General features: G+C 39.9%; 2 protein-coding genes across 2 annotated transcripts; one reads left to right on the top strand and one right to left on the bottom strand.

Annotated features, from left to right (window-relative positions):
• Positions 1-417: 417 nt before the first annotated feature.
• Positions 418-3,919, bottom strand: msl2a (MSL complex subunit 2a). The gene is made up of 3 exons (XM_015969627.3): positions 3,552-3,919; positions 1,172-2,577; positions 418-943 (listed from the first exon to the last, which is right to left on the bottom strand). The coding sequence occupies exons 1-3, from the start codon at positions 3,691-3,693 to the stop codon at positions 641-643; spliced, it is 1,851 nt and encodes a 616-aa protein (XP_015825113.3). The 5' UTR covers positions 3,694-3,919; the 3' UTR covers positions 418-640.
• A 1,322-nt stretch (positions 3,920-5,241) lies between these two features.
• Positions 5,242-13,417, top strand: pccb (propionyl-CoA carboxylase subunit beta). Its single transcript, XM_015969628.3, has 15 exons — positions 5,242-5,517; positions 7,059-7,178; positions 7,467-7,535; positions 7,615-7,671; positions 7,788-7,901; positions 7,981-8,091; positions 8,163-8,271; positions 9,414-9,534; positions 10,865-10,946; positions 11,033-11,156; positions 11,231-11,338; positions 11,476-11,576; positions 12,303-12,401; positions 12,481-12,580; positions 12,667-13,417. The coding sequence occupies exons 1-15, from the start codon at positions 5,275-5,277 to the stop codon at positions 12,786-12,788; spliced, it is 1,680 nt and encodes a 559-aa protein (XP_015825114.3). The 5' UTR covers positions 5,242-5,274; the 3' UTR covers positions 12,789-13,417.
• The last annotated feature ends 1,460 nt before the right edge of the window (positions 13,418-14,877 follow it).

Below are 14,877 nucleotides of genomic sequence, written 5' to 3'. Positions count from 1 at the left end.
TTGACAATAATTTTCTGCAAGAACGACGCCTGCATCAGTCAAGTTCAAGACGAAAAGTATAAAAAGATGACAAAAAAGGCATACAGTCTTGTGAGAACCACTCACAATCACAAGTGTGAACATGTACAGGGTGAGGGATTAGTAAGGGCTGTCCTGATACCATTAATGCATTTCTCACAAGTGGGAGTAATACTCACATTCGGAAAATGTTGCAACCATGAAATGACAAAGCTGCAGATGCAACAATTACGCACCAAAAAAGAAGATCCACACAGGCATACTTGAATGTGTTTGTGCATGAACAAAACCTTTTGGGGGTTCCTATTGCCTCTTACAGTATGTCTGTCATCTATGAACACAAAAAGCACCTCTCAAGTATAGAAACACAGTATTAGTAACTACAGACTGGCAACACAACACACCAGCATACAGGCACAATACAGGAGGCTTTGGCACACCCATGCTAGTCTCACTACTCAGCATTTCCAACAAAGAAGAGCAGGTTACAGAACAGGCCTGACCCATAGCTGCCATACACTGCCTCCCCTAAGAAGGGGAGGTACAAGTCATCTGACAGACACAATGATCAGCAGTCACATTCAATCAGCAGCCAGCTGTCTATTTTTGGAGTCCTGGTGGCTCATCCAATCAGCAGCTCCAGGCTGTCATCATAGTTGGGATCTTGTGGAGGGCTGGGGGACAGGAAGGCGGTGGTCACGGGAGTTCCCGTTGCTGTGGCAACATTGAGGAGGGTCTTGGTGCGGATGCTGGTCGATGCCGGGCTGCGGAGCGCTGCAGCTGCTGTGATGCTGGTCAAGTTGATGCCAAGAGTGAGTCGTGTCTGTTCTAAGGCCTTCTCAGGTACGGCAAAGGCCTCCAGCTTCTTCTCACCATTAGCCATGTAGGAGTTCTGGCAACCTCGACAGATGCAATCCAAGCATGCCTGAGATATCAGATAGGCAGCAAGAAATGAATTACAATAAATATAATTAGCTTTATAAAATGCATCTTAAAACACTTGTAAGGTTTTACATTTATAAAAAAAGAATAGTATAAAGTCAGTAGAGCAAAATGCAAGCACCATTTTAAAAAAACAAATCTATCTGCGCTGATTACTGAACATTAAGGTTTCACAAACTCAAATGAAGACAGTAAGTAGTGATGGGCTCACCTTGCGATTGGAGTAACAAGGACAGCGCTGCCCCCTGCAGGTCAGAACCGATGGATTCTGAGTCGCCCTGCCACATTTACAGCCCTTCTTTTCCACCGGCTTCTTATATGGAGGTCTGCCAGGTGCTGTAGCTAACAGGCAGCCTGGAATTTGCTGCTGGTCTTTGCTTCGGTCCTTTGCCTTGGAGCCTCCACCGCTGCGTGCCTTGGCGTGGGGTTTCTTAGGACTCTGATCCACATGCTTTCTGGCACCTTTATTGTGGTTCTGAGCAGGACGACAGGGCTTGGGAGGTGCGCCATTTGGAAGTGACGAGTATGTGTGGGCTGGTACAGTTAGTGTGGGTGGTTTTGTGTGAAGTGTGTGAGAGGGAGCTGGAGTGTGTGAATGCACTGAGGAGCCCTGCAGGATGGAGTCAATAGCAAGGGGGTTTACTTTTTCCCTGTCACTCTCCGAACGGGAACGCTTCCGGTTAAGGCGGACTGGTGGTGGGTTATAGACAGTTGAAGGCTCGAAGGAAGATGTTTGTGAATAAGAACCGTGGCTCGCCACTGTGTTAGTCCTCCCAGTTTGAATTTGTGTGTAGTTGTGTGCTGCATCCAGCTGTAGGAACATTTGAGTGTGGGCTCTGTTTGTGGCTATGTGTGAGTGGGTGTGTGTCCTTTCAGGCTGTGATTGAAGACAGTCTCGACCTGGCTGAAGGTGATCCAATGTCTGTAACACCTCCTCAACACTGAGGAGCAACACCTCTCCCTCGTCCAGATCCCTGTTGCAAGAGTCCCCCTCCCTGAGTGAGCACACGGTGCCTATTGTTGGGGTTAAAGGCCCGGTGGTCAGACTCAGTTCTAAACCACCACAAGTAGAATCCGACATAGCCAAGCTAGAATGCTGCTGCTGCTCTTCTATAAGTTCACATACTTCCAGCTCAGGGGAAGAAGGTTCAAGATCCTCCAGCGCATCTCCGTTGCATTCCTGGGGTCCATTAAAACACGGTGGATCTGAGGAGGAGCTCTGAGGAACAGCTGAGAGCTCTGCAGGAGCAGGAGGTGCCTCTGTGGGGGTAAGGGATTCATGAGGAGACACATGCACATCCTCATGAGTCAAGCTCAAGTTGTCAGTGTCCATCGCCTCCTCCTGGTGGGACAACAGCACCTCTTGGAGCAAAGCCATAACTTCTGGAGACCCGTGGCTGCTGATTGACTGGAGCAATGGTGACTGAGTAACATAGAGACAGAGCTTCCTGTAACACTGCACGAGGATAGAGAGCTGTTTGTTCTCCTGGAAGCAGGAATAGTCCTTACAGCGGCTGCACGCTGGCCTGATCTGCATCTTTTGACCTTTACAGCCCAAGCAGACGTAGTGTTGACACTCAGTGTGTTTCGGGGAAATAGGATCCTGAAGTAACTTGCCTAAAACAAGAAAAAAAAAAAGTATATACTCTTTTTTATGAGACTGAACAGGTGTAATAACTAAGCAGATTTCATGTATTGTAATTATCACTCAATCTGTAGATCTGCCAAAAGGGCCAATTTTGTGAATGACAATGTAATTTAATTCAGTCAAATGCCCCATATGTCTGATCAGGTAAGAACAAAAACACAGTAGGTTTTACCACTGCATTCAATCATTTTGCATACCTAAATACCAAATCCCTTTAGAAACACATTAAATACCTGTACTTAAAATACTGTTTTACTGCTTAAGTTTACTTAAAAAATGAGTAATTCAACGCACTTATCACTGTAAAAACGTTAAGACTTTTATGCACTGATCAACCAGAAAAAACAAATTAATATAAGAAGTGTTTATTTATTGCGCAGTTACACAAGGTCCCTGAGCACGGTGCAATAAAATATGAATAAACACAATCAGGACAGATACTAGAAATAATGAAACTGTAAAATATCAATTGAAATCTCAGGAAAAAGCCAGAATGAAAAAAATAAACAGATTTTTTTTATCTACAGAAAGAATGAACTAACCAAATCTGTAACACATTTTTACAAATTTGTTAATTATGTCACAAGTGTTGCTTTTTAAAGTATTGTTTGTCTTAAAGTGTAAGCTGTGTCAGAATGGATGCCCAAGTAAATAAAGCATGAACTGGAACCGCATGGCTCTGCAGCACAACAGAGGAGTCATATGTCTTGTCAAGAGGACAGCCTCGTTGCTAAGGAAACCACAGTAGTGAACGCGAGAAATGGTGTAAACTGCTCCAATCTCAAGCACGCCCACAGACGTTTCAGTCTATATGAAAAATATGTATAATTCTTAAATCCAGCTACTTCATAGAAGGAACGATAAAAGCATTTTGGCCATTTAGACTGTAAAAAGCAACACTGAATATATGCTGGATTATATTTTACAATTTCGAGATGCTTACCACAAACAAGACATGCGAGGGACTGTCGGAAGAAGGGTAGTTGCCTGTACATCTCGGCAAAAGTGTGAGGTTCCCGCGGATCGCATTGCAGCACTGCCCGGCTGGCAGACACATACAAAGCGGTTGCATTCCCGGGATTCATAGCTGTGTACTCCCCCAGCTTCAAGGAAAACACAGTCCTGGGGGGGATATCCAGCCGCTAGCAGCAACAAAGTAGGAGACACTCGAGTTCCGGAGGCTCGGTAGAAATAAAAACAGCTTGACGGAGCAAAAACGTATCACTGCAGTGTGTCAGTGCAGAGTGATATAGAATTACTGACACAATAAGAGCCAGCAAACATGGTGAAACGGTATCAATAACGCGAACAACGTTGGTTAGCTCGGCAGGTGGCTAGCTACTGTTAGCCAGTTTGAAGTCGTAGCTTTAAAACGAAGTCTTTCATAATACACTTCAAATGTACATCAATAACATCCAACTGCATCCTATGTTGTAATATTGCATATCCCTAATGCAACATAGGGACTCAAATCGAGCAGAATTGTCGAGCAGAATACGCCCGGCGCGCATTTGATGTAAACAAAGCTAACGAGCTAGCGTTAGCATGGCTAGCCGAATTAGCTAGCAAATAATTAACCGTATCACTAGCCCCCTTCAGTCCATTTATTCCACACACAAATGTCCAGAATGTACGGTGCAATCCAAAGACTTGCGGTTTTTGTTGGTTATCCTACGATTACTGGCGAGCTGTGACGGAAACATAGCTAACTTGCCGTTTTACATGTGCATCAATCATTCGGTTTTCCACTTTTCCTCACAACAACCTCTCGATACGGATGATCATCACGCGAGACTTTCTCTAGATACCCTGGATACAGATCACGTGCGCTCCTCTGATATTTCTACCACTGTGATGAAGACAGCATATAATAAAATTGTGAGTATTATTTAGAAGTCAATAAATAGAAAACGCTAAGCGATTATTAAAAATACAAAAAGTAAGCATAAAAATCTACGTAGGCTACTATTTGCCCTATTTTGTTCTAATGACAACCCTTTGTTTACGGTTTTGTTTTGCCAAAACGTTGCAAAATTAACCAAACGAGTCAATTAAATAAAGAACGAAACTTTTTTCATACCTTATCCTGCAAAGTACTGTAATCTGGTGTTCAAAAGCTCATACTGTGCTTTGCTCCATAGGACAAAATTAATAAGAATAAATCAATTTAAAAAACGTGTTCGTTTTGCTTATTTGATTGATTGTTGTTTTTATTGTTTATTAACTTTTTTATTGTAATTATTACTTTATTTTTGAATAAAACTGCTGCTCTTGTGAACTTGTAGTGGTCTGTCCAGGGCATACCGCTGCCCTGACTGCTGGTGATGGGCATAAAGGGAATAAAAACAAACGGTTGGGCAGCACACTGGAATTCTCACAGTATTAAAAGACATAGCAAAAGCTCAACTACCGCCTTCAAGCAACTTTAGTTCTTTTTAGATATTTCACGTTTTCTGTAGCGAGACAAATATGTTCCACCTGTTAAACACAGTTCAGGGAATATTTTTTCCAAAGATTTTCAGGGAAAGTCATTAAGTCCCGCCCTTTTGTGCCCTGTAAAGATATTCTTTCTCATTGGCTACCAGAACTCGCCCCCTGTCAGCTATTGGCTGAAATATCTGCTTGTCACTTCTGACCCGCTGTCGTCACAGCCCTTTCACAGCAACATGGCGGCCTTCGGTCTAGCCCGTAACAGTTGTGGACTGATAAATGGTCTAAGGGTGTCCTACAGGTCTTTGGTGCAAGTCAAATATGGCGCAAAATCAGCGTGTTTGCTGCAGACGAACATCCAAAGTGACTGTCGCTGGTACTCGGTCAGCCATTTGTCCGTTAAGGAGAGAATTGAGAAGAAACGGAAGGCAGCGCAAATGGGGGGAGGTCAGAAGAGAATAGATGCACAGCACCAAAGGGTGAAGTCAACTTTCCACTTACATCTAAACATTTTTTTTTACTTGGTTACAAATGTGTATTTTGTTGTTTGAAATCGGTAAACATTGTTGCTCTTTGTCACCAGTTCCTGTTGGGGTGTCCACTCACACTGACAACATTTTAAGCCTTTAAACATTTATAAAAGAAACTGCATACGTTTATTCCTTTTGACCAATATTGTTTTATTTAATATATTTTCTATTTTAATCTTTGTAGATCGTTTCCTTCTGTTTTATTTATTTTTTGTGTTTATTTCTTGTTTAAGTTTGCTACAATCGTTTACTTCCACCTGTCTAGTGAGGAGAGACTTTGCTTTACTGTTGAGACAGACATGTTGAGTTTCACCCTGCTAGCTTTATAGAAATCAACTTTTAATGTTTATCCAACTCTGGTCATTTTTATTTAAAAAGATGAAAATAAACAAATGATCAGGCGCTTGTGACAGACAGTAACGTGTCAAAACATGCAGTTTAAAGTAGATGTGTCTATTTTATTCAGACAAAACCTCATTTCAAAACCTAGATCAATGTCAAAACAAGACTTCTGATGCTTTCAGAAAAGAACCAATGTCCAAATAAAAGCCTTCTGATGAAGCCCGTCCATCTCCTTGTGAAGCGAATAAATTAGTGTTAATATAGTTTTGCGCAGTTATTTAAACTTGAGAAAATATAAATAGTTGAAGAATAAAATATCTAAATAAATCGAGTTTACATCTTAAAATAAACCTGCATCACCACTTCTCATTACCATTGATCAATCTAGAGTAACTCTGTCCCTAAAGCAGAAGATTTTTCACTTGGCTTTGGTGTCCACAGGTTTGTTTATGTTAATGATTCATTTTGTAACGGCCACTTGTTAGAGGTATAGATGTAATTCGTGTTAAACATGAATTAGGGGCCGGAATGTGGTGGCCATTTCAGTAAAATAGCATAATTCTGTTAGTTATACATTTCTTTTAGAATTTCTTATCATTCCTTTTATAATAAGTTAAGTTTGCAATTTAAATGTGTTAATTTTTTATTTTTTGGTAAATTGATGTAGTTGTGAACTTTTTGGACACGCCTTAGTCATTAAGCTGATTAGTAGCACATGGGGAGGCGGGTGGAAAATGTTTGTTTGCCAAGTGTCCGGGTAGATAGGAGGATTTTGGTTAAATGATTTTTTGACCATTTTTAGACCTGATAATTTAATTTAAGGTTAATTTTCGTTGGATGAAAAGTAGAACATTTTGAATGAATTTTGAACCTTTTTTTTTTTTGGAAGAATAAACCATTCATACAATTTGCAAGAAATCAAGTCTAAAAGTGCGTGTTTAAAGGAAATCACCCGTTCTCACCAACGGCCTTTAGTTGGAAATCGTTTTTTGGAAATTTAAAGGCCGTGACCTGGTGGTCCTGTGAACGATCCTCTGTGTAAAGAATCACAAATGTTCTCTATTATTAATACCCTGTTGAAACGTGTGTGTGTGTGTGTGTGTGTGTGTGTGTGTGTGTGTAATAACCTTTGCATTGATCTGGTGTAGGGTAAGCTGACAGCCAGGGAGCGAGTAGAACTCCTGCTGGACCCTGAGTCTTTTGTGGAGACAGACATGTTTGTGGAGCACCGATGCTCTGACTTTGGAATGGAGCAGGATGCTAACAAGGTAACTGGTGAAGAACTCGGCAGAAACAAAGAAAGAATTCCCCCATTTTTTTCCCTTTTAACCCTCCCACTGTCTTAATGGGTGACCCTGCGAGAAAAGTTGACCATTGAGAAGGATTGATGGTTTATCCCTTGAGGTCCACATGGCAGGGGTGAGGGTGAGGTGGTGCTCACTCCTGCCATGTGGACCTCAAGGGATAAACCATCAACCCTGCTCAATGGTCAACTTTTCCTCACGTGGTCACCCATTAAGATGGTGGGAGGGTAAAACCTGTTTTTTACTTCTCAGTTCCCTGGGGACAGCGTTGTAACGGGCCGAGGCAGGATCAACGGCAGGCTGGTTTACGTGTTCAGTCAGGTATGTAACTATTGCACAGAAAATGTTGTGGAATTTAAAATTGTCTCTGATGAATGAATTGATCTTTGTCCTCCTGCAGGACTTCACGGTGTTTGGTGGCAGCTTGTCTGGAGCTCATGCTCAGAAGATCTGTAAGGTAAACAACCTTTCTGGACTTGTTCACTTTTCACTGATGTGTCAAATCATCTGTTTAACAATGACTGATCACGTGAGTGTGTTTGCGTGTTTCTGCCGTTTGTGGTAAAATGTCAGATCATGGATCAAGCCTTGACCGTTGGGGCTCCCGTTATCGGACTGAATGACTCTGGAGGAGCTCGGATCCAGGAGGGGGTGGAATCCCTGGCTGGATATGCGGATATATTTTTGGTGTGGATAATTCTCCAAATAGTAGTTTCTTGTTATTTCACGAACAAACTTCAAGCAAAATATGTTTATTTTCTTCCAGAGGAATGTGTTGGCTTCAGGAGTCATCCCTCAGATCTCCCTCATCATGGGTCCTTGTGCGGGTGGGGCCGTCTACTCCCCTGCCCTGACGGATTTCACCTTTATGGTTAAAGTATGAAGCTGCTGACGTAGACACACTAAACCTGTGGAGGTATTCTCACTCACCTGATGTTGTGTTTACAGGACACATCTTACCTGTTCATCACAGGACCAGATGTAGTGAAGTCTGTCACCAATGAAGATGTGACTCAAGAAGAGCTCGGTGGCGCTAAAACTCACACCGCGGTGTCCGGTCTGTATTTTACATGTGAAAATGGAGTCTTTAAATAGTTGGTGACAGCCTGCTGGAGTAGGGAGGACATCAGTGCTCTGGGTTTCCAATTTTAGCAAAAACATTAGATAAATAAAGTTTTTATTTTTTGGAAAGGTGATTTTACATGTTAATTACAATTAATAAGAAAAAAAAGAGTTAAAAATGAACGCTTGAGCCCGATCATCCGCAGTTGGGGCTAAAAAATGTAAGCATCAAAATTTGTGCCCTAAACATCAATACAAGTGAACAAGCTGCACCTCTAAAAGAACTACAGAGCCTGGGCTACAAGACCATGTAACCGTTTTTCTGTGCTCCAAACACAACTAAAACTACTATTAAATGATTCATCACAAATCGCACTTCATGAAGAAAAAAAGTCTACTTTTTTACCTTTATGCTTTGTAGTTGGTAGAAAGCAGGTATATCCAGCAACTATATCCATATATCTCTTATTTCGATCCCCATTAGATTCAATATATACACACATACTGATATTTACACATCCCAACAAATCCCACGACAGTTACCTTAAAATGCGATTAATCAAGATTAATTAATTAATTGCAAAGCCTCTAATTAATTAAGTACATTTTTTTAAGTTAAGTCCAACAAGGCCTGGGACGATAACAAATTTTGCTGGACAACATTTTGTCCAACAAATTATTGACGACAAACGATATTTTTGTCGATATTATCAAGACCAAAATAACCACTATTGTATTGTTAATATATCATAATAATGCAGGTACACCCTTTAAAATGCAACAGTAAACCTTTATTTAACAAGGAAATGTCCAGAACAAATAAAAAAATAAATAAAACGAGCTAAATAAATAAATAAATAAGGACTTTCACTCTCTGTTAGAAAACATTGCACCAAAAACAATAAAATAGACCCCCTCTCTCCAAGACAATAAATACAATAGCCTATCAGGTGTCAACAACTAAAACGGCACTTCAGATAATAAATAATAATAATAGAGTTGTACTTAACCTCGATATGTTGAGGCTGGAAAAATGATTGAGTTCATTTTTTATCTATCGTAATTCATTGATGTATTGATTATCGTCCCAACGCTAATTTCAACCCCTAGTTTATTAATTTGTTTTTTTATTCTCAGGTGTGGCTCATCGCGCTTTTGAGAATGATGTCGAGGCCTTGCTCTACCTGCGAGACTTCTTCAACTTCCTTCCGCTTAGCAACCAGGACCCCGCCCCCATCAGGGAGTGCCAGGACCCCAGGTGAAGAAACATGTATTTTATTTTGAGGGTGCACCGTTAGGAGCTCACATAGGTGATCTGTTGATGCTTCAGATGTGGAGGTCCTTTTTTCATCGTGGAAACAAAGACCCTGATGGAGACCCAGTGTCGCGGCAACATGCTGGTTTAAACATTTCTAACAGAGAAAATCTGATTTTTAGTACATCTGAGTTTCAAAATAGACAAATATTCATAAACTGCATCTGAAACCGTCTGGGAACCAAGAAACTGCTATGAAGTAGAATTGGTGTAATATCAAAAAAGCATTTGTTCTTCAGCTGGATGTGTCGCCGTGGCGATCTATCGTGGTCAGAACTGAATTAGAGTCGAGATCTGAGATGAATACATGTGAAGTTATTGCTTTTGTTCATTTTTAAGCTAGTTTATTACCCCAGTTTATTTATTTGGAATTGCTTTATTTTGCATTTTTGAATTTTGAAACTAGAGATCAACCAAAATGGGTTTTTGTATTGCTGATATTGATGGCCGAAATCTAGACACTTTCCACATAACCTGCGTGTCACTAATAACAGTGGAAGCACAACATTTGAATTCTGAATTTAAGCAGCTGTTGATTCTTAATTATGTGAACAGCTCAGTTTTCTAATCAAACATTTAAGTAAAGTTAATCAAACAAATCCATAAACTGACCAAGTACTAAATTAAAAACTGTTAAATTAATAAAATTTCAGGTAACAATATTGTTTCAGAACATTTATTAAAGAGCAAGTCACCCCCTACCAGTCTTACTCCACTCCCACTTTATTTTTGAAAAATGCAACAAATGCCGTTGCCTGGCAGACCAGGAGGGCGGAGCCGCTAACAAACACACACACAGGCTCACAAGGACATTGTGACATCATAATGTACCAGCAAACGTCATAGTGTACCTCTTAGTCAATAGCGATGGCAGATTTAAATTCAAATGCAGTGCAGAGTTTTCACCTGACGAGGGCGCATCACTGACAGTTTTAGGCAGAATATTTAAATTTTAACAAAGATGCACTAAAGTGCCAAATTATTCACCACACGTGTCTGCAGCACGATTAGACACTCATTTATGTAGTTTATCAGCAAAACAGCTGATTTGCTCTTTAAATAAAAAAATCATAAATGGATTTAATTCAGTTATGAATCACAAAGATAGGTTGTTAAATGATTTTATGTAAAATAAAATTAAAAAACCTGCCACAAAATAAAAATTAGCTTGTTTTTTTTCTACTTTGCTACTGAAGTTGTCCTTGTAGCATTTAGACCTTTTTTATGTGCCAAATTCTTCAGCTCCTGTCTGATTTACTTATTTTGTTTCGAGTGATCGTTTGGTGAAGTCGTTGGACACAGTCGTCCCTTTTGAGTCAACGAAAGCCTACGACATGTTGGACATCATTCACGCTGTATGTGTACACACACACACACACACACACACTCACACACACATTTTTTTTCCCAGCTGGAAGTAAAACTAACTCTAAATGTTCAGATAGTGGACGAGGGGGACTTCTTTGAGATCATGCCGACCTACGCTAAAAACATTGTGGTTGGATTTGCCAGAATGAATGGGCGCACAGTGGGCATTGTGGGTAATCAGCCTAAAGTCGCCTCTGGTAAGTCGGCGTGAGCGTGGAGCTGAAAATACCCAGCTGGACTTTAGCTTAGAGAAGTTTGTTCTGCTCCTCAGGTTGTTTGGACATCAACTCGTCAGTAAAAGGAGCTCGTTTTGTTCGCTTCTGTGATGCCTTCAACATTCCCATCATCACCTTCGTGGACGTTCCAGGATTCTTGCCAGGTAACTTTTAGAAATACACAAATTAGTTTGGAAATTTCCATTAGGAGCATTCAGATGTTTGGGCTTTTATTGGCTTTTTTAAATATTTCACATGAAAGCAGAAAATTCCCTTTATTTGCTGTGACTGTCGTCTTCAGGCACCGCCCAGGAGTACGGGGGAATCATCCGACACGGAGCCAAACTCCTGTTTGCTTTTGCAGAAGCTACCGTACCAAAAATAACCATCATCACCAGAAAGGTGTGTGTCCACCTGTAGCTCCTATCGCTGACGTCTGCAGCTGTTGATCACATTCAGCCCATCCAAATAAAACTCGTTTAGAGCCTCAATGGATACAAGACCTTTTGGAAAATAACTATTTGAGTTTTTGTGAAATTCTACAGAAAAGGGCCTGAACAAGAGGCATCTTTTTTCCCAGAATTCTGAGATTAATGCCAATTCTACAAATTTGTCATCATTTTGTCTCTATTAAGTTTTAAATGAAAAAAAAAAGGCAAAAAGGTGGATGGATTTGTTTCTATAGGATGTTTATTTGTATTAAATTTCAAAAAAATCTAAATATTACTGGTATTTTTATTTTCACTCAGTTATGGAAATGCTGCTTAATTAGTCCATTGAAAAGTTACTTAATTGTAACAATATTTTAAAACAGAAGTGTGTTTTTTATTTGTGGCTCCAGAGCCACTCCTCCTGACTCTCGGTCTGGATGATCAAACTGTTAAGTTTGCTTGAATCAACGCGCTTCGGATGGAGATTTTGGCCACTTTGAAAAGTGTCTATGTGTACATAAACATTTGCTTGAACCACCATGAAAGCCATCTGCAGCCTTTAGCTCATCAATGCTTCAGGACATAAGCGGTTTATCCAAGAGGAGGCCACTCAGACATCCGTGGATGACAGCCATTAAAACATGCTGCCAAAAGCTGCGTTGATAGTCCACCATAACTGTTCTGGTCTTTATTCCAGGCTTACGGGGGAGCCTATGATGTCATGAGCTCTAAACACCTGAGAGGTGACATGAACTACGCCTGGCCGACAGCTGAAGTTGCAGTCATGGGAGCGAAAGTACAAACCCACTCTTAAGGTTGTCTCTGTGTTTTTACTTGATTCAAAGTGCCGCCGTTCATCATCTGAATGTTCCCAGGGCGCTGTTCAGATCATCTTCAGAGGAAAGGAGAACCAAGCTGAGGCAGAGGCTGAATATGTGGAAAAGTTTGCCAACCCCTTCCCGGCTGCTGTCCGAGGTAAACCTGCTGTTAACCAGACACAAACATGTCATATTCCTAGTTCCTGATCCGTAGGTTAAATGGCACCCATCTGAATTAATCAGGTTTTGTCGATGACATCATCGAGCCGGCGACAACCCGAAAAAGGATTTGCAGGGATCTGGAGGTGCTGGCCAGCAAGAAGCAGGTGAATCCGTGGAAGAAGCACGCCAACATTCCCCTGTGAGAGCGATCCGACCCGACTGTACACCTACACTGCTGAGTGACCCGGTTCTTGTAGGAACCCCCTCAGCAGACCGGACTGGTCCTCGCTGTTCATCACTCCAATCAAAGCATTGAGTAAACATCCTCTTGGGACTCATTTCACTTATCTACCCGAGTACGGTTGCTGGGAGCTGCTGTAGCAGGGCTTTGAACCTGCATCCTTCTTGCTGCGAGGCACCGTGCCTGGTTTCTGTTATTGGGTTTCATAATAAACAGTTTAGACTTAAATGAATTATTGTTACTTTGACTAGAATCAGGGTTTTATGTCCATCAGATCTCCCAAAAACACATTTTAAATTACTTTAATAGTTCTGTGGTTGCAGATTCAGCAGTGGCCATATTGGCTATTATTAACTTTTGAACAAATCTGTGTGAAATATGATCTTCACCTCTGAAAGACATTATTTTAGCAGGAAACACAAACATACTGTAGTTAATGTGTTTATTAAGGCATTAAAGTACTTTAGTGTTTTCCCCTTAAGGCTTGAATATGTAGTCATATTTGACCTCCACCAAAACACACTTTTCATATTCTGGGACTGTGCCTTTTTGCTGCTCTTTCATCTATAAAATAAACAATGAGTCACTGTTGTTTGACTTCATGGATTTGAAAATTGGATGTTGATTTTAGTTAAATGAGACTTGTGCTAACTTCTTAGTCCCCGGTGTGCCTGCTGTCCTCCATGTTGTTTCTTCCATCATAATCAGGTTAATCAGTATTAAATTAAAAAAATTGTACTCCGTTATTGGTGATTAATCGTAAGACCATATTTGGTATCAGCAGGTCAGAGTTGTACAAGAATCAGGAAGTTGTATCAAACACTGAAACAAGAGTCTAGTGTTTATTCTGAGTCTAAAAAGTTTAGAAGTTGGGTTTTCTCATCAGAAACAATGAAATAAATGTACATTTTTGGTTGTTAAAATATTAAATATATATATTTATATAATTTATTATTCTTAGGTGGTAAAAAATATTAGCCTAATTAATTTTGAATAAAAAATATCAAAACTAAATCATTTTCTCATTTCCATACCAAAAATTTTATTTTTATTTTCATTTTATCACAATAAACATGTTTTATTAAACTTATTTAGCAAGAACAAAAAATACCATTTCAAAAGTTTTCCTCATGATTTTCCTCCTTGCTATTTTTATTTGATTTTGTTGCCCTCTTGTGGTGATTTAGTGATTTCCAAAGGTTTCAGAATCAGTTTTACTGCCGTGTGTGAAAAATCACAACCCTAACCCATAAATACTATAATACTTACCCATAAACGTTTATGCAGAATAACACTTTTTTAATCATGTTAAATTTTTAACTGAATTACTTGAATCTCATTAATTGATAATAAAAAATTTATTAAATTCCTTTTGTATGCCTATTAGCTGAGAAAACAAATGATATTGGTTACAAACATTGCTTTGATGGTGTTTGGTGTCAGAATATAAAAATGTTATTTAGTTTGGCAGATTTTATTTATTACATAAGAAAATTATTTTAAAAAATATCTAAACATCCCTTTTTGTTTATAAAATGAAACAGATTTGTTCATTGGCTGTTGCAGATTTGTATGTTGGGTCTTAGCTCCTATTGTAGCTGAACGTTTAAGAGTCCAAACCAGTGGTCAGTTTGAATACAAGGTTTATTTTATTAAAAAGAATTTAAGTTCACAGAAAAAAAAAAATCAGGCTTTTAGAGTATTTTAGGGCAACCAATATCAACTGCACTGCAGAATCGATGCAATTGTCTCTGATATTTACAGGACTGCCTCTGAGCCAATGAGCAAAGGTGGTAAATGATTGATTTGCCCAAAAGAATGGTGGATAAAGATATGGCTGAGAACATTCAAAACACATTCAAACACATCCGCCAGACAAAGATCCGTCACATATGGATATAAACAATGACAACGACGAGCTTCTTGGGTTTGGTAACACTGCTTTCAGGAGCAAAATAAGTTTCGACCTGTTAAATGGACCAACGGCACAGATTTTCTGCATTAATACTTAAGTGTGTGACGATTACAATCCGATCATACAGCGCGTAGAA

The sequence above is a fragment of the Nothobranchius furzeri genome, chromosome 18 (assembly GCF_043380555.1).
Source record: "Nothobranchius furzeri strain GRZ-AD chromosome 18, NfurGRZ-RIMD1, whole genome shotgun sequence".
NCBI lineage: Eukaryota > Metazoa > Chordata > Actinopteri > Cyprinodontiformes > Nothobranchiidae > Nothobranchius > Nothobranchius furzeri.
This window is presented reverse-complemented; position numbering and strand designations above follow the sequence as displayed.